This window comes from Aotus nancymaae, unplaced genomic scaffold, assembly GCF_030222135.1.
Source record: "Aotus nancymaae isolate 86718 unplaced genomic scaffold, 86718_ANA_hifiasm-v0.15.2.pri h1tg000089l, whole genome shotgun sequence".
Lineage (NCBI taxonomy): Eukaryota > Metazoa > Chordata > Mammalia > Primates > Aotidae > Aotus > Aotus nancymaae.
In genome coordinates, this window is record NW_026988504.1 from 18549235 (window position 1) to 18567714 (window position 18480).

Here is an 18480-nt window from a genome sequence, read left to right on the forward strand (position 1 = left end):
CTTCATTTGGCCTTAAAATTATTTAGAAATCTCAGTCTTTAGAAGTCGATGGAATGAGCACAAATATAATTATCTCTTGGCTTGCGTGTTTTCAAAGGAAATGTGAGTTATCTTAATAAGTATTTGTTGAATGCATGTGGCCAGGGAATGACAATGGCCAGCGCTTACGTGGGTGGCTAAGAGGGTTCTAAAGTGGGATTGTGGTAACATAACTCAACTGCAGGGGCAGCCACAGTCCAAAGAGTGTCCACCCACCTCCCCTCTGGTATAGGAGAATCCACTCAACCACCCTGATTGAGAATTAGAAAGATTCTACCTGACTTTGCACATTTTAGAGTGTAAAAAGGCCTTAAAGACCATCTACTTTAAATTCTTTCATTTGCCAAATATTATTCCACCTTTCAGCTCGACAGTTTGGCATGGACAGCAATTTCCGGTGCAAATTTGAGATGCCTAGAGTGTTTTCTAAGCACTGCATACGTAAGCCCTCATTCCCTGAGATTCTGATATAATTATCCTGGAATGTGGTCCAGGCAAGCGTACTTTGAAAGTTTCCCAGGTGATTCTAATGTGTAAACAAGGTTGAGAACCACTGTGTTAGAGATCCACGTGTCCACAATTGTTGTATTGGTGGAACAGGGAAAAAGGAGATGAGAGGCCTGGGCCAGCTGTGGCGCCTAATTCCAACCAGTCATCTAAAAAGTGTTTCTCATGAACCAATCAAAAAAGATAAATACTGTCTGATTTCACTCCTATGAGGTGCTCGGAGCAGTCAAATTCATAGAGACAAAAAGGAGGATGGTGCCTGCCAGCGGCTGTGGGGAGGAAGGGAATAGGGAGCTGTTTAATGAGCACAGAGTTTCAGCTGTGCAAGATGAAAAGCTTTCTGGAGATGGATGGTGGTGATGGTTGGCTGACAATGTGAATGTACTTGACTGAACTGTACACATCAAATAATTAAGATGGGAATTTTTATATCTTCTCACAACTAAAAAATTTGAATAGTTTGTTCCGGTTTTTCTTGTTTTTTTGTTTTGTTTTGTTTTTGTTTTTTGAGGTACAGGCTGGAGTGCAGTGGTGCAATCCTGGCTCACTGCAACCTCTGCCTCCCAGGTTCAAGTGATTCTTGTGCCTCAGCCTCCTGAGTAGCTGGGATTATAAGCATGCACCACCACACAGGGTTAATTTTTGTATTTTTAGTAGAGACAGGGTTTCACCATGTTGGCCAGGGTGGATTCAAACTCCTGGCCTCAGGTGATCTGCCTGCCTTGGCCTCCCAAAGTGCTGGCATTATAAGCATGAGTCACCGTACCTGGCCCTTAATGGTATTTTCTAATGAAAAATCATCCTGAAGATAAGATTAGTGAGACTCACACAAGGAAGAGTTCAGTAGGCAGAGCTCGAGTCATCCTTGACCCCTTGGATAATGTTTTTCTGACTCTGTCATGTTCTGAATTTACCCTCACCTAAAATGACTGCTTCTGAATTTCTTCCATGAGCATTGTTGAAATACACATGATGGGTTTTGTCCCTTTATACACAGTTGAGAGCAGAACTGACCCCTTCCCTTTTCTTCTGAATTACAGGGTCTGGGCTTCTAGGCCAAGACAAGCTGACACTTTGCCTGGCCGCTTCTTTAATTCAGAAGGCCCTGGTGTGCTGAGGCACACAATGAGCACCGCTGGGATTGGGGCTACCAACTTGTCCTGGTTTGCAGGAGACTTTCTCAATTTCAACACTGTAAGTCCCACGTTCGTTCCAAGAATCCCTCAGCTCAATGCAAACTCAGCTAGTAGGACTGGTCACCCTACTAGTAGTCCTAAATCTTAGGGGACCAAACTGAGGGGAAAGTAGGGGAAGGAGGAAGAAAGAGACTAGAAAAATCAGAAAGCTGTGCACAGTGTATATGACTTTTGACAGCCCTCAGGGCTGCCATGGATTTCTGATTCTTGCTTTGAGTTTACTGTGATTATAATGACAGCTGTAATTAGTGCCAGAATTATCAGTGTAATAATAAAAACCAACAAATGTGAACACGTCTCCAGCACCATGCTAGTGTCTAACAAGTACTGTGTCATTTCTAACAATAATCCTCTAAGGCAAATACTATTTTTAACCCTATGGTAAGAAGCCCCACTGAAGATGTAATTTATGCTTTCTCGGGTCTAGAGAGAAAGACACCAGAATGTCACCTTGATCATCCTTAAGAGGATAAATGGTCAGGCATGGTGGCTCATACCTGTAATCCCAGTACTTTGGGAGGCCGAGGCGAGAGGAGGTCAGGAGTTCGAGACCAGCTTGGCCAACATGGTGGCACCCTGTCTCTACTAAAAATACAAAAATTAGCCAGGTGTGGTGGTACACATCTGTATTCCCAGCTTCTGAGGCATGAGAATCGCTTGAGCCTGGGAGGCAGAGTTGCAGTGAGCCAAGATCATGCCACTGCACTCCAGCTGGGTGGCAGAGCAAGATTCTGTCTCAAAAAAAATAATAAAGAGGATAAACTTTTGGAGTATTAAAGGCCACTATTCCTCTGGAGATAATCAAAGTAGTTGCAATTTAAGCGTGAGCTGGTTGCTCTAATGTTCAGAAAGAATATGATCAAAACCATTTGAGGGTGGGGCCTCCTTTGAAGGCAGCTACCCTTAGAAGCTCTATTATACTGGAAGAGAGAGATGAGATCCTTCTTGCTTTAAGAATCAGTGAGGAGGCGTTGCCTGACCCCCTGGTTGTTGGATCCTTGGGGAAGGAAAGGAAACAGAGGTTCCAAGTCTACAAGGGGAAGAGCCCAGCCTAGTCTGAAGAGCTTTGCGGGACAGCTCATCCAAACTACTGAGCTCTAAGAACTGGAACCCTGGAAACCCAAGCAAGAGGATACCCACAGCTGGACCAGGCCCCAAAGATGCGGATCATCCCTCCCTCAGAGATCCACAGCAGCTGGGAACCGGGATCTGCAGATCCGCTTGGTTTAATGGTACTGTGTGGGACCATCTATCAACACTGACACCCTGTGGCAGTGAGAAGCAAAGGCAGCAGCCGGCTAAGCCTCCAGGCTCTCCCTGCTGGAACTAGAAAGTCCAAGTGGCCCCCCTTTTCCCTCCCTTTTTGGTTTTGTTTAGTTTTTTGTTTATATTTTCTTCAAGATGAAGTCTTACTCTGTTGCCCAGGCTGGAATCCAATGGCACGATCTCAGCTCACTGCAACCTTCGCCTCCAGGGTTCAAGCCTCAGCCTCCCGAGTAGCTGGGATTACAGGTGCACAACCCCATGCCTGGCTAATTTTTCCCCTCCTTTTTGGATCCAGTGTGTTTCAAAGCACTGAGGCCATGAGATAGGATGTGCAGATACAGGATAACTATAGCTCTAATGCAGCTGATCCTGACACGGAAACGGCTGAGGATCCCCGGATGGGGCGGCTCTATACTCCTGTCTGTTAAACCTGCTTCCAAACTTATTTCCCAAGATGCTCAATTCAGGGAAGGTGGGTGATTTATATTACATTCACATGATGAGAGAGCAGTAGCTCCACTTAGTGGAAACATGGAGGTTGAACAGGTCACGTTGGGGGATGCTGTTTTGCAAAGTCAAGATATTTTGTGTCCCTCCAGGAAGCCTTCCTTGATCCAAGTTACACTTTCTCTTAACAAGCTGTTTTCCCAATCATAAGAGTTAATGCTTCAACATCATCTCCTGCTTGTTTGTCTAGCTTTCCCAATAAATTTGTGGAAGGCAGGGACAATGTTTTGTTCACCATCGTATGCCCATTGCCTTGTGTGTGGTGAAACCAAAGGGTTATTTTTATACCAAGTCCATAACACCAGACTCAGAGGAGGTCTGGGAAGAAAAGGAAAATTTTTTCCCTTTGGTGTCTGATGCTACGTTTTTTTCTAGCTAGTATCTGCAGTTTGGAAGGCTATGGACCACTCTGTATGTGGAAGTCTGGACTTAGACAGGTTCTGGCTCTGTTGCCCAGGCTGGGGTGCATGATCTCAACTCACTGCAACCTCCACCTTCCGGGCTCAAGGGATCCTCCCACTTCAGCCTCTCAAGTAGTGGGGACTACAGGCATGTGCCACTATACCTGGCTAATTTTTGTATTTTTTGTAGAAATGGGATTTCACCATGTTGCCTAGGCTGTTCTCAAACTCCAGGGCTCAAGCGATCTACCCACCTCAGCCTCCCAAAGTGCTGGGATTACAGACATGAGCTACCACCCCTGTCTGAATTTTAGTTTTGAAAGCAAGTCAAATAAGTTGCTGCCCCGAGCTAATGCACCACCTGCCCTGGGCTGGTTGTTCGTGCCATCAACACAGTAGCTTTTCCTTAGAAATTGTATTTAAAGTTCTAAAATGCAACCATTTGACTTAATGAAAGCTTTCAGCAATGACACAGAAGGGAAATGCATTTGGATATAATAAAATCACTTTTATTTTTACCATAGCAACATTTCAGCAAACATTTCTTGACTGATTTGGGAGAAAAGATCTGGTTTTATGATTCCTCTTGTCTTCTCCAAGGATGAACATATTCTTTCCAAAGAACAGAGAAGGAAGCTGAATCATAAAATCATATGAACATTTTCACAAGAGGATTCCTCTTGAAGCTTGAAGGAAATAGTTTGCAGACAGATGAAAATATGTACTTATTTATGAAAAGGGAGCATCAACATTGGAATTCTAACCTAGATGCCCATATGGGTTAAAAAAAAAATTGGCAAATGAGAACTCACAGTTGATTACTCTGTGAAAAGGAATTCAGAGATGTTTAAAGCTCTTAACCTGTGAGGCCAATTTCATGAAAGAACTCTACCTTCTACTTCAGAGACAGAACACTGGGCTAGGTAGCTGCGTGTCTGGCCTGAATTGGAATTTCTTACCATCTGTATACTCCCCCAAGACCCACAACAGATGGTTACTGAGTTGAAGCTTCCCACTGATTGTTAATGATATCAACAAGCTCAGCTCTGGGAGCTGGCACTCCAGAAGTCCAGGTCAGGGGAGCAAGGGAAAGTAGAGATGGGAATAGAGTTCTGATTCCTAGCCCCATATTTGATACCTTCTCCCTTCAAAGTCCTGTCCCTGGACTACAAATTTAGTTCCTAGTTAGTAATCAGAAAACCATGAAAAATTTCTAAGATGCACCTGACTTTAGTATGATGTTTAAAAGGGCAGTGGAAACCATGAAGAAAGGGCAGGATCTTTTTATTGGATCTAAGAGTGGACTGATGATATGCCTGGCAAGGAACAAGAAGCTTTCTTACAAATCAGACATTGAGACTGAGATTCCTAATGACTAGAGTGAGCTCAAAAGAGAAAGGTGGCTAAGCATGGTGGCTCACACCTGTAATCCCAGCACTTTGGGAGGCTGAGGTGGGCAGATCACTTGAGGTCAAGAGTTCGGGACCAGCCTGGCCAACATGGTGAAACCATGTTTCTACTAAAAATGCAAAAATTAGCCAAGCTTGATGACAGGCACCTGTAATCCCAGTACTGGGGAGGCTGAGGCAGGAGAATCGCTTGAACCCAGGAGGCTGAGGTCGCAGTGAGCTGAGATCACGCCATTGCACTCCAGCCTGAGCGACAAGAGCGAGACTCTGTCTCAAAAAAAAAAAAAGAGAAAGGTGAGCTTGTGGACATATTGGATACATGGGACCCAGGGGCCTGAAACACTGCTTTATGGGACAGAAGAACACAAAGGGTAATGCGGCCTAATATTCTGTTTCTTCCTTTCTCCTCTCTCCTTTCTTCCCTTCCTGAGAAACCACAGTAGCAGTAGCCTCATTCAACCAAATGGCTGTCAATTATATGAGTTGTACTTTTCTCTTGCTGAACAGCAAACCGGCTTTCCTCCTCTTCGTCCTCCTCTTTCTGCCTGTAGAGCAATCCCCTCCTGTCCATTTTGCAGGGCCGATAACTCAGACACAGTGCTATGGTGATGACACCCACTCCAGGGGTAGCGGTGATAATGACAAAGATGGTACAGCTGATTACCTTGATCCAGTCCTGCCCAAGCACAGACGACAGAGTTAGGAAAGTCTGAGGGTGCGAGGATCACCTACCCCAGCCCAACCAAGCCCATTTCTGAGTCTCACTCTTCCCAACCTAGTAGAATCTTTCTTATTTTCATGCTTGGATAAGAATCCCAAACCCCTGAGGGGTTTCCATCCTGGGCCTGGCAGTAGGGCAGCAAAGATTACCTTGAACAACGACAGCAATGTCTTTGCTGACAGAGCCCAGCCGGTTAGTGGCTGTACAGCAGTAGGTTCCTAAATGGTTCTGGGTTGCCTTCTGTAGCAATTCAAAGTCAAAGACCACCCCATTCCAGGAACACACCAAGGCTGGAGCTGGGTTTCCCTTTGGGATGCAGGCAAGCATGTGTTCCATCCCTTCTAGCCAGGTCTGTTTGCCAGGGCAACCAGATTCCTCTAACTGTGGCTTGTCTGCAAAAACAGAGTCTCCCAAGGAGCTGAGTTCAGAGCACCATACTCCCTCCCCACCTTCACACCCTGCTCCCTCTCCTCCCCTCACCCAAATGCCATCCCCTCCACCCAACAGCTTTCCTTCCCAAGGGAGCACTATCAGCTCCCTGCTCTGAGCTAACCCTTCCTTCCTACCTTTCCTATGGGCAGGGAGTCTGAGATGAAACCTAGGGTATTTTCATGGATTCAGACTAAATGATAACACTGCTCTGTCCAAGGTGGCCCTAGGGCCCCTGCTTCCCATCTTGGCTTCTCAGTGGGGCAGGAGCTAGGTAGTGGTGAACTCAGAGATGAGGATTTTTCTACCTTTGTTTGTTTTTTTTTTTTTTTTTTTTTTGAGAAAAAGTCTCACTTTGTAGCTCAGGCTGGAGTGCAGTGGCGCCATCTTAGCTCACTACAACCTCCGCCTCCCAGGTGATTCTCCTGCCTCAGCCTCAGGAGTACCTGGGATTACAGGTGCTCACCACCATGCCCAGCTGATTTTTGTATTTTTAGTAGAGATGGGGTTTCACCATGTTGGTCAGGCTGGTCTCAAACTCCTGACCTCTAGCCATTGGCCTCCCGAAGTGCTGGGATTACACGCGTGAGCCACCATGCCCAGTCTATTTTCTCTACTTGTCAAAACAAAATTCAAACTTGTATATGGAAATTTTGAATATGTCCCTCTTCAGCATAAACTCCAACTATCACTTCCTCTGTTCTCCTCGGCCATCGACCCTCAACCACTGCTGCCTGATCACTTGAACCACTTTCCTTTATGTTCCAAATTTCCCCTCATCTTGTTCCCCGCTCACTTTCCTGGGCATAAGGTAAGCTTGGAGAGCTTTCCTTTTATTCTCTCCTTTGTTTTTTTTAAATGAGAAAAATGTGACAACTCTAATAATGAAGCACTGGCCAAGAAGCTCTCTAGAAATGGGAAAATAATGATCCTCATTTTGACAAGAAAGGTCAGGCCTCTACTCACATAGGACATGGAGCTGGATCACAGTGGTTTTCATCAACCACTGACCCTGCACCTCCAAAGAGGCCTCGCAGGAGAAATTTCGGCCATCATCTTCCTCCATGGCAGTAAATAGAAGCCAGGCAGGCTCCCCAGGGGCAAGAAGAGTAGGGCTGGGTGATGTTAATACATGCCCTGAGCAGGTCACATTAATGTCGGTCCCTGCCAATGGGTATGATTCTTTTAGCTCCAGGATTGGTGGAGGGCACCCTGTAAGAAAAGGAAAAGAGAACCAGACACATTTATCAAAACAAGCAGACACTTGTGCATTCTTGCTGCTGGTGATATCCCTTGGGAAGGCAGACAACAGGGGAAAGACTTTGGATACCATTGCTGCTCTGTAAAAGCTGAAGGGAAGAATGAGGTGATTTGGGGATTCGCGAGCTTCTCTTATGCATGCACACCTTTAGCTATGCTTTGCTGCAAGGACTGCAAGATGTATGTTCTTTTCTCTTTTTTTTGAGACAGAGTCTTGCTCTGTCACCCAGGCTGAAGTGCAGTGGCATGATCTCGGCTCACTGCAACCTCTGTCTCCTGAGTTCAAGCAATTCTTTGCCTCACCCTCCTGAGTAGCTGGGATTACAGGCACCCACCACCACGCCCAGGTAATTTTTGTATTTTTTGTAGAGACAGGGTTTCACCATCTTGGCCAGGCTGGTCTTGAACACCTGACCTCGTGATCCATCCACCTCAGCCTCCCAAAGTGCTGGGATTACGGGCATGAGCCACCGCGCCAGACCTAAGATGTCTTTTCATCATACAGCTTTCCTCCTCACCTCAAATAAATGTTCCTAAGAAGTAGTTCAGGCATGCCCAATCACTCCGTAAGCAGGATGGCCTAAAGAAACTGGGGATGAAGGCTGGAAAGAAGTACTGTAGCAATACATGTCCCCAGTCTGCCTGCATTTACCAGAGAAAGAAGAAGACTCATATTCACTTGAGAATGTACCCAGTGAAGGGCAGCAGGGATATCTACAGCCAAATCACCAACCCGTTACTCTTGTGTTTTCAGCAGCAGAGAACCCGTATGAGAAAGGAAGAGGGAGGCCACTTACTGTAGCTGCACACTAGCTTTCTTGTTTTCTGTTCAATTGGACCCAGAGATGCAAAGCAGGACAGTTCCTGATCACCAGCCTCCATGGCCCGAATGGTAGCATTGGCCCATGCTATGTCGCCTACCCAGGAAAGGAAGGAGCTCAGTTCCTGGTCTTCCAGGAACATGTGGAACATAACTTCTTCAGCTGGAAACACCCTAGCCACCTCGCAGCTCACAGTCTCCACCATCCCAACCTCCAAAAGGGAAGAGACCCAGATCTGGGGACTCAGAGAATTCTGTCAAAAAAATAAGGACAAGGAGAGAAAGGAGAAAAGCCATGAGAAATCACATGTCATGCAGGACCCCACAAGGTAGGAAGGGAGTTGGGCTAAAAGGTCTCTCTTCCCCAGGGTGAGTTTAAAGCCCAAGCAAAGGTGAAGCTCAGTGACTCTCACGCCCCCACCCTAAACCCCGTGAGAATTTAGTCCCAAAGGCCAAGGCAGGATGAGCAAAATGAGCCCCACGATTCCTCCTGCACCTGAGTTCTGACTCACCAAAGATCCGGAATATTTTGATGGATGAGCTGCCTTGAAAGAGCCTCCCACCTTGCAAACTCAAGTCCAGGTCTGCACGGCAGGAAAAACTGCACCTGTCATTTTCCCTTTGGGCTCTGACATGGATGATGACCTCAGCTCTTTTGGAGGCCACAGCCAAGCTCATAAAGTTCTTTCTATGCAGTTCTTGGTTACCCTGGAGAAGGGTAAGGGTGAGGTTCTCCACCCTTACTCTGGGCACATGACACCTCACTGTGAAGGCTTCATCCACAGCCACCCAGGCAGGCTGCAGCTCCAGAATCACTTGCTCTGGTGGCTCTTTAAGACAAAAAGGCAGGGCTTAATGAGAGTGCTACCCACCTCTCCAGAAAGAAACGGCATAGGACAGGAAGATGTGGTGATACAAATCACAGAAGGTGACTGCCACCCTTAAACTATCTGGTCAGCAATGTCAGCTTTCTGCCATTCCTGCCCTAGATGGGGTGAGTTAGTCTTTTGGCTCTTCCTCTGCCCATCAAAAGTGGCTAGGGCCATAGCCAAGAAGAGGGACTGTTGAGGGAGGGTCCCTTGCTTTGACTGTTGCTGCCATTCTGGAAAGCACTGATCTCTTGCCAGAGGGGCTTCAGAGGCAAGAGCAGCTTCCAGGGTCTCCTCAGCATCACACAAAATCTATACTCTAGCAGGCCGGGCAAGGTAGCTCATGCCTGTAATCCCAGTACTTTGGGAGGCCAAGGCAAGTGGACCACTTGAGGTCAGGCGTTTGAGATCAGCCTGATCAACATGGTAAGACCTTGTCACTACTAAAAATATAAAAATTACCTGGGTCTAGTGGTATGCACCTGTAATCCCAGCTACTCAGGAGGCTGAGGTAGGAGAATCACTTGAACCCGGGAGGCGGAGGTTACAGTGAGCCAAGATCATACCACTGCACTCTGGCCTGGGCAACAGAGCAAGACTCAGTCTCAAAAAAAAAAAAAAAAAAAACAAGGCCAGGCATGGTGGTTCATGCCTATAATCCCAACAGTTCCCAACACTTTGGGAGGCCAGGGGGAGGTGGATCACCTGAGGTCAGGACTTTAAGACCAGCCTGGCCAAGATAGTGAAACCCCTTCCCTACTAAAAATACAAAAATTAGCCAGGCATGGTGGTGCGTGCTTATAATCCCAGCTACTTGGAAGGCTGAGGCAGAAAACTGCTTGAACCTGGGAGGTGGAGGTTGCAGTGAGCCAAGAAGGCACCACTGCACTCCAGCCTGGAAAGGTGATTGGCTCTAGAATCCCTGTAGTATAACAGAAATCTTTATTAAGGGCCTTAATTATCTCCTCTAATTAGAAACATTTGTCCAGTCCTTCCCTAAATAAGACATGTTCATGTTTCCCCATTCCTCCTTCCGCCTCCCTGCCCCAGCCCTCAGCCCTACTCACGATACACAGTGATGCCAAGGCTTGTGTCCTTTTGAATCCCTGCACAAGAGAAGAAGCACTGCAGGATGGAATTCTCTGTGACATCCTCCAGAAGAAACTCTTTCCACTGAGGCCCTTTGCCCACCCGAGTGTTCTTCCAGAAGGTCTCAGTTCCGCTGGGTCCTGGGTCTGGACAGGTAGTGCTGCAGTTGACCACTAGGGACTGTCCAAACTCCACCAGGGCCTGATTTGGCCAAACAGAAACCTCAAACTCTTCTGGGGCCCCTGAAATAGGAACCACATATGCCGATGACTCTGGCAAGGACCACAAGACCCAAACAAAATACAGAGCCTATTCTATCTAGTTCCAGGTTAGAGAACAGGAAACCTGCCCTGAATAAAAAGGTTCAGAGGACCAGACAGGATAAAAGACCTGTAATTAACAAGTTAGAGCCCTGATTCCACCATGATTCCCTCCACCTATCTGCTTTCTTGAGAACTTGAAGTCTCTGTTAGCATCACCATGGAAATTATGGCATTGCTAAAAAAGTATGCCCAGGAAACCATTATCTTCCTAAACCTTCAGAATTCTTGAAAGCTCCCCAGGATAGGTTGCTGTGGACCATCAGAGGATTCAAACTTTATTACTTATCCCTCAAAGCAGTATCTCTCTCAAATTATGGCTGAGGATTGCCTTCACCAGAATCACCCTGAATGCTTGTAAAGTGCAGATTCCAACTCCACCTTAGAATGTACGATTTTGACTGGAGACAACAGATGCTGGAGAGGATGTGGAGAAATAGGAACACTTTTACACTGTTGGTGGGAGTGTAAATTAGTTCAACCATTGTGGAAAACAGTGTGGCGATTCCTCAAGGACCTAGAAATAGAAATTCCATTTGACCCAGCAATCCCATTACTGGGTATATATCCAAAGGATTATAAATGGTTCTACTATAAGGACACATGCACACGAATGTTCATTGCAGCACAGTTTACAATAGCAAAGACCTGGAACCAACCCAAATGCCCATCAATGATAGACTGGACAGGAAAAATGTGGCATATATACACCATGGAATATTATGCAGCCATCAAAAACGATGAGTTCGCGTCCTTTGTAGGGACATGGATGAACCTGGAAACCATCATTCTCAGCAAACTGACACAAGAACACAAAATCAAACACCACATGTTCTCACTCATAGGTGGGTGTTGAACAATGAGAACACATGGACACAGGGAGGGGAGCACTATACACTGGGGTCTGTTGGCGGGGAGTAGGGGGGACAGAGGAGGGGTGGGGAGTTGGGGAGGGATAGCATGGGGAGAAATGCCAGATATAGGTGAAGGGGAGGAAGGCAGCAAATCACACTGCCACGTATGAACCTATGCAACAACCTTGCATGATTTTCACATGTACCCCAAAACCTAAAATGCAAAAAAAAAAAAAAATTAAAAAAAAAAAAAGAATGTACGATTTTGAACCTGTGAGGGTGGGACCTGAAAATATGCTAGTGAATAAAATAAGCCTCCTGGGGACCCTTAAGCACACCATATTCTGATCTCCACTGGCCTGCAGGTGACTCCCAGGGTCACTCATTTCCCATGGAACTTCACGCCTCTTCTCAAACTGAGACCATTCTATTTTGATTTGGCGCTAAGGGAATGGATTTTTTTTGTCGTTGTTGTTGTTTCTGAGATGAAGTTTCATTCTCGTTGCCCAGGCTGGAGTGCAGTGGCGTGATCTCAGCTCACCACAACCTCTGCCTCCTGGGTTCAAGAGATTCTCCTGCCTCAGCCTCCCGAGTAGTTGGGATTACAGGCATGTGCCACCATGCCTGGCTAATTTTTTATTTTTTGTAGAGATGGGGTTTCTCCATTTGGTCAGGCTGGTCTCGAACTCCAGACATCAGGTGATCTGCCTGCCTTGGGCTCCCAAAGTGCTGGGATTACAGGCCTGAGCTACCAACGCACCTGGCCGGAACGGATGTTTTTGGATGCTTACAAATTTCATCTGTTCTGGAAATCTCTGATGCAGTGGGAGATGTTGGATGGATTTTATTTATTATTTTATTTTATTTTAGAGACAGTTTCATTCTTTTTGCCCAGGCTGGAGTGCAATGGTGCGATCTCGGCTCACTGCAACCTCTGCCTCCCAGGTTCAAGTGATTCTCCCGCCTCAGCCTCCCGAGTAGCTGGGATTACAGGCATGCGCCACCAAGCCTGGCTAATTTTGTATTTTTTGCAGAGATGGAGTTTCACCACATTGGCCAGGATGGTCTCAGACTCCTGACCTCAGGTGATTCGCCCACCTCAGCCTCCCAAAGTGCTGGGATTACAGTTGTGAGCTACCACGCCCAGCCTTGGATGAATTTTAAATGCTTGATGTAGGTAAGGGGCGCGGGGACTTCAGGAAGTCCTGAAGGCTTCCCTACAGGTCCCCTTTAGCTAGTCCATGTCTACCATCTACTTCACTTCCCAATACCAGTCTCCTCTGGGAATACACAACTCTTGTAGCAATGTTACCTACTCCTACTAAGACCTCTGGTCCTTTCCTGTCATCAGAACTCACTTTTCATACCTGAGCAATGGGTCCTGTCCTACCAAGAGCCTATTATACTTCATCGTGACACAAAGGGTGGCAAGAAGGAAGTAAAAATATTCTGAAGAGGAGAAACACAGGGCACTCCTGGGGCAGAAGGGAACCAAGTAGAGAAGGCATATCTCCTCGGGAGAGTCCTCTCTGATAGTCTATTGACTTGGGTTATCCCAATTACAAGCCAGAGACCCTAAGGATTGTGTGTCCTAGTGATCCAAGAGATAGGAATCATTCATCAAGCCAGATGAATGAACACGGAAGTGTCACCCCACTCAGGATGCCCCACCCCCTTCCTCACTGACCAGCTACCTGTGTCCTGGCACATACTGGTTAAAAAAACTTTCCCAAATAGCCTCACCTGGGCAAAGAATCAAGGCCAGCAGGGCCCAGATACCAAACAGACATGTTTTCATCCTTATGAGAAGAACCAAAGGCTAAAGAGAAAAAAACAGCAATACTGGAGAAAGTCACCAAAAATATATATATGTATATACATATATGTTTAAGGAAAATTATTTCTTTGATATTATTAAAAGTCAGTCCCTTTCCTGAAACCTCACTAGTCTACAAAAATTACAGAAAAACATCACAGTGAAGGTGGACTAAAAGAACTTCTTGTATTATGTCTATTTGTTTCAATTTGGCTTGTGTGCACAGCAAAAAGATGGGAGGAAATATGAAAGAGGATGAGGCGATATTATCAAGATTCCTGTATAAGTTGTATTCTACTTACCTTTCTACTAGTTTGCCTCCATCTATTAGACTGAGTCAATAGAAGGGTGATGTCATGGAAACATGAAGCTAGACATGTTTCCATGAGTCAAAACAACTATTGACTCAGTCTAATAGATGGAGTTTAGGCTGGGCTCAGTGGCTGACGCCTGTAATCCCAACACTTTGGGAGGCCAAGGTGAGTGGATCACCTGAGGTTAGGAGTTCAAGACCAGCCTGGTCAACATGTCGAAACCCCATCTCTACTAAAAAACTATAAAATTAGTTGGGCATGGTGGTGCACCAGTTGGGCATGTAAGCTACTTGGGAGGCTGAGGCAGGTGAATTGCTTGAACCTGGGAGGCAGAGGCTGCAGTGAGCCGAGGTTGCGCCATTGCACTCTAGAGCGAAAATTGGTATCAAAAAAAAAAAAAAAAGGTTTAAACTGTCTGAAAGTCTTGGCCTGCACTCCAGCCACTGGGGGTGGGTCTGTTGCAGGAGAGGTGTAGGCAATGTGGGGAGGGCGGGGACGAATGCTGGTGGATTGCTTTGGCTGCACAGTGTGCACTAAACTTGGAGTCCGTTTGGGATTCTCACCCTCCTTTCATAGTCAAGGATTTCTTGCTGTTTGTTTTGTTTTGTTTTTCCCTTCCTTCCTTCTTTCTTTCCTTCCTTCTCTCCCTCCCTCCTTCCTCCTTTCTCATCTTCCATTCATTTTCAAGGGTTTCTTACTGTTTTCCCTTTCTTTCTTTCTTTTTTTCTTTTTTTTTTTTTTGAGATGGAGTCTCACTCTGTCACCAGGCTGGAGTGCAGTGGTGCAATCTCGGCTCCCTACAGCCTCTGCCTCCCAGGTTCAAGTGATTCTCCTGCCTCAGTCTCCTGAGTAGCTGGGACTACAGGCAGGCCACCATGCCCAGCCAATTTTTGTATTTTTAGTAGAGATGGGGTTTCACCATGTTGGCCAGGATGGTCTCCATCTCTTAATCTCGTGATCCACCCACCTTGGCCTCCCAAGGTGCTGGGGTTACAGACATGAGCCACCACACCCGGCTTTTTTTTTTTTTTTTTTTGAGACGGAATTTCGCTTGTTGCCCAGACTGGAATGTAGTGGCCTGATCTCGGCTCACTGCAACCTCTGCCTCTTGGATTCAAGCGATTCTCCTGCCTCAGCCTGCCAAGTAGCTGGGATTACAGGCATGCACAACCGCGCCCAGTTGATTCTTGTATTTTTGGTAGAGATGGGATTTCACCATGTTGGCCAGGCTGGTCTCGACTTGAGGTGGAACTCTTGACCTCAAGTGATCCACCCAACTCGGCCACCCAAAATGCTGGGATTACAGGCCTGAGCCACCATGCCCTGCTGCTGTTTCTTATAAATACAAGTCACACTGGGCCTTTGCACTGTCTCCTCCATCCTTTTGGAATTCACTTCCTCCTCCCCAAACTCTCCTCTACCCAGTTCAGTATCTCTTTGCAATGCAGCCTACGCTGACCACGATATTCTCAACCCTCCCTGCCCAGGATCCCACCGCAGCGCCCCCTGCCTGCCTACTGCTTTCCCTTCGCAGCGCCGTCGCCCTCCCAACTTGCAGATGACGCCTGAAATCAGCGGCTCTGTTTCCCCTGGACTGTAAGCCCCAGGAAGGCAGCACCCTTCGTTTTATTCACTCATGGATCCTAAGCACCGGGAACGTTACAGGCGTTCAACGACTTCTAATTAAAGACAAGGAAATGCCCGAACGAACGCACTAGATAGATGGGTACCAATCATTCTGTGAGGGCTGCTGACCCCTGCGTAAATACAGGTCACCAGTCCAGCTCTTGCTGGGGAGGGGCCTCGGGTCCAGCAGGGAGAGGGGCACGGACACCGTGTTCCCAGCAAGGCTCTTCCGGGGGACGATCCCCAACACACGGGAGAACACGTGCAAAAGGCACTTCCACCCGGCTTCTCAGGGCTTCCAGTGCCGGCCAAGGAAAACAGGACCGAAATCCTCATCGAGCCCCGGAAGCTCGTTCGCATGCCTCTCGGCCTCGCCTGACCGCTCATCGCTGCTTCTGCCTCGGCTCCTCAGCCTCGCCCGCTTGACTGTCAGGCGCCAGCCACGCGCTCAGACCGTTTGGTCCGCACCGCCAGGCGGGGGCGTGCGAGGGTGCGGCGGGAGAGCGGATTTTCCTGATCTGCTTAGAAACTCGTGACGTCCACGCGAAAGCTCAGCAGGGTTGGCTGAGACGAGAGGGACGGGCAGGAAGCTACAATGACCGGAGGGGAACGCGGGGGAAATGAGGGTGGGAAAGCCTGAATCCTGTGGGGCAGAGAGGGCGTGTTTGGCGCCACATAACCACTTCCAAATAACGCAACGTGGAAACAAAAGGAAAGGGATCGTTGTGGCAAATAACGGCTGTATAAGGAAAACAGAGGTTGTCTTCCCCTGTGGCTGTTGTTTTCGTGGTGTGGCCCGGACACGTGAGCCGGCCGGCGCCTCAGAGAGCTGCGCGCGAAGCCTTGTTCCCGCCTTGGGCAGCTAGCTCGCTCCCTGGCGGTCTGGGACGTGTTTGGAGGAATTTTGACAACTGTCAATTTGCGAAAAGTCCTTTGTTTGTTTGTTTGAGACGGAGCCTGGCTCAGTCAGCCATGCTGGAGTGCAGTGGCACGATCTCGGCTCACTGCAACCTCCGCCCCGCCCCGGGTTCAAGCAATTCTGCCTCAGCCTACCGAGTAGCTGGGACTACAGGAATGCGCCACACGCCCGGCTACTTTTTGTCTTTTGAGTAGAGATGGAGTTTCACCATGTTGGCCAGGCTGGTCTCTTAACTCCCAAGCTCAGGTGATCCGCCCGCCTCGGCCTCCCAAAGTGTTGGGATTACAGGCGTGAGCCGCCGCGCCCAGCCTTTTTTTTTTCCCTCTTCCTTCCGCGTTTCCATATTCGTCCTCCATTTTTCCTCTTGCAAATAACACGGTTGAGCCCCCAGCTTCGCTTTCTTGCTTCCCGCCCAATGTGCCTGCGCCCCGCTCACCGCCGCCCCTGCCCCGGGAGCTGTGCGTCCAGTTGCAAAAATGGGGTGAGCGAGGAAACGCCCTTCTTTGCATCTCCGCCCGGGACCCCTTTCCTCAGCTTCCTGGAGGGAAGATTCTGGAGGTCAGTTCCCAAAGCATTCACCCTGACACCGCACTGAGCCGTTCCCATCTGGTTTCCTTTTGGGTCTTTGGCTCTCAATCTTTGCCCTGATCGCGAGCCACGGGCTGAGTTTCTTGGTGCAGTGAATGTGAGGATTTGGGTTTATTTTTATTCTTTCAGGAGGACAATTAAGTGCTTCGACCATCGAATATAGGCACACTGCATGGGGCCGGTGTTACCGCATTTTCTGCATCGGGTAACAGACTTGGAGAAGCTTCAGTCTTCAGGACGTGGGGGTGGCAGGCAGGGGAATTATTAATGTTACTGGCAATTTTAGTGTCTATTGTACGTTCTGAGAACTATTTCTTGCCTTGCAAGAATCTGTTATCAACTCGCATCTTTCTTTTTAGACTATGAGCAAGTGGCTTCTTGGGTTAAGGCTGGGCTGCTAGGATAACTCTATCACTGCCTGTTTCCTCCTTCCGTACTGATCATTTGAGGGAGAAAGAATCAGAAGCTTTGGAGTCAGAAAAGCCTGCCTATGAATCCCTTTTTAGTACCTTACCAGCTTTTGACTTACCGGAAAATTACGAAACTTGTAGTAATGTCCTCATCTTTTGTTTTTGTTTTTGAAATGGAGTCTCACTCTGTCGCCCAGGCTGGAGTATAGTGCCGCCATCTCGGCTCACTCCATCCTCCACTTCCCGAGTTCAAGCGATTCTTCTGCCTCAGCCACCCGAGTAGCTGGGACTGCGGGTGCCCACCACCACACCCAGCTAATTTTTTTTTGCATTTTTAGTAGAGATGAGGTTTCACCATTTGCCCCAGGCTGATCTCGAACTCCTGACCTCAAGTGATCCACCCGCCTTGGCCTCTCAGAGTAGTGAGATTACAGCCATGAGCCACTGTGCCCAGCCAGGAATGATATTTGTTTCTGTGCATGACAGAGCCTACCACTGATTTTGACACCAAGTAGATGTTCAATAAATGGTAGTATGTGTTTTCCTTTCACAATCTCAGAAAGACCCTCCCTGGCTACTTTCCCTATAACTTCCTGGCTTTTTCTTTTCTCGTTTTTGTTTTGTTTTGTTTGTTTGTTTTGAGATGGAGTCTCACTGTCGCCCAGGCTGAAGTGCAGTGGCATGATCTTGGCTCCCTGCAACCTCCGCTTCCTGGGTTCAAGTGATTCTCCTGCCTCAGCCTCCCAAGTAGCTGGGATTACAGGCATCTGCCACGAGGCCTGGCTAGTTTTTGTATTTTTAGTAGAGATGGCCAGGCTGGTCGCAAACTCCTGACCTTGTGATCCACCCACCTCAGCCTCCCAAAGTGCTGGGATTACAAGTGTGAGCTACTGCATGTGGCATCCTGGCTTCCCCCCGCCCCCCCCCCCCACTTTGCCCAGAGTGGAGTGCAGTGCTGCAGTCTTGGCTCACTTCAACCTCCACCTCCTGGGTTCAAGTAATTCTCCTCCCTCAGCCTCCCAAGTAGCTGGGATTATAGGTGCCTGCCACCAAGCCCAGCTAATTTTTGTAATTTTAGTAGAGACAGAGTTTCACCATGTTGGCCAAGCTGGTCTTCAAT

At 47.7% G+C, this 18480-nt stretch overlaps 1 protein-coding gene across 1 annotated transcript; it reads right to left on the reverse strand.

The window, feature by feature from the left end:
* Positions 1-5776: 5776 nt before the first annotated feature.
* LOC105711206 (intercellular adhesion molecule 5) lies at positions 5777-13485 on the reverse strand. Its single transcript, XM_012443821.2, is given in 8 exon segments — positions 5777-5986; positions 5988-6001; positions 6196-6438; positions 7442-7687; positions 8533-8798; positions 9052-9385; positions 10492-10755; positions 13431-13485. Coding segments are annotated over 8 exon segments (1632 nt in total).
* Positions 13486-18480: the final 4995 nt, after the last annotated feature.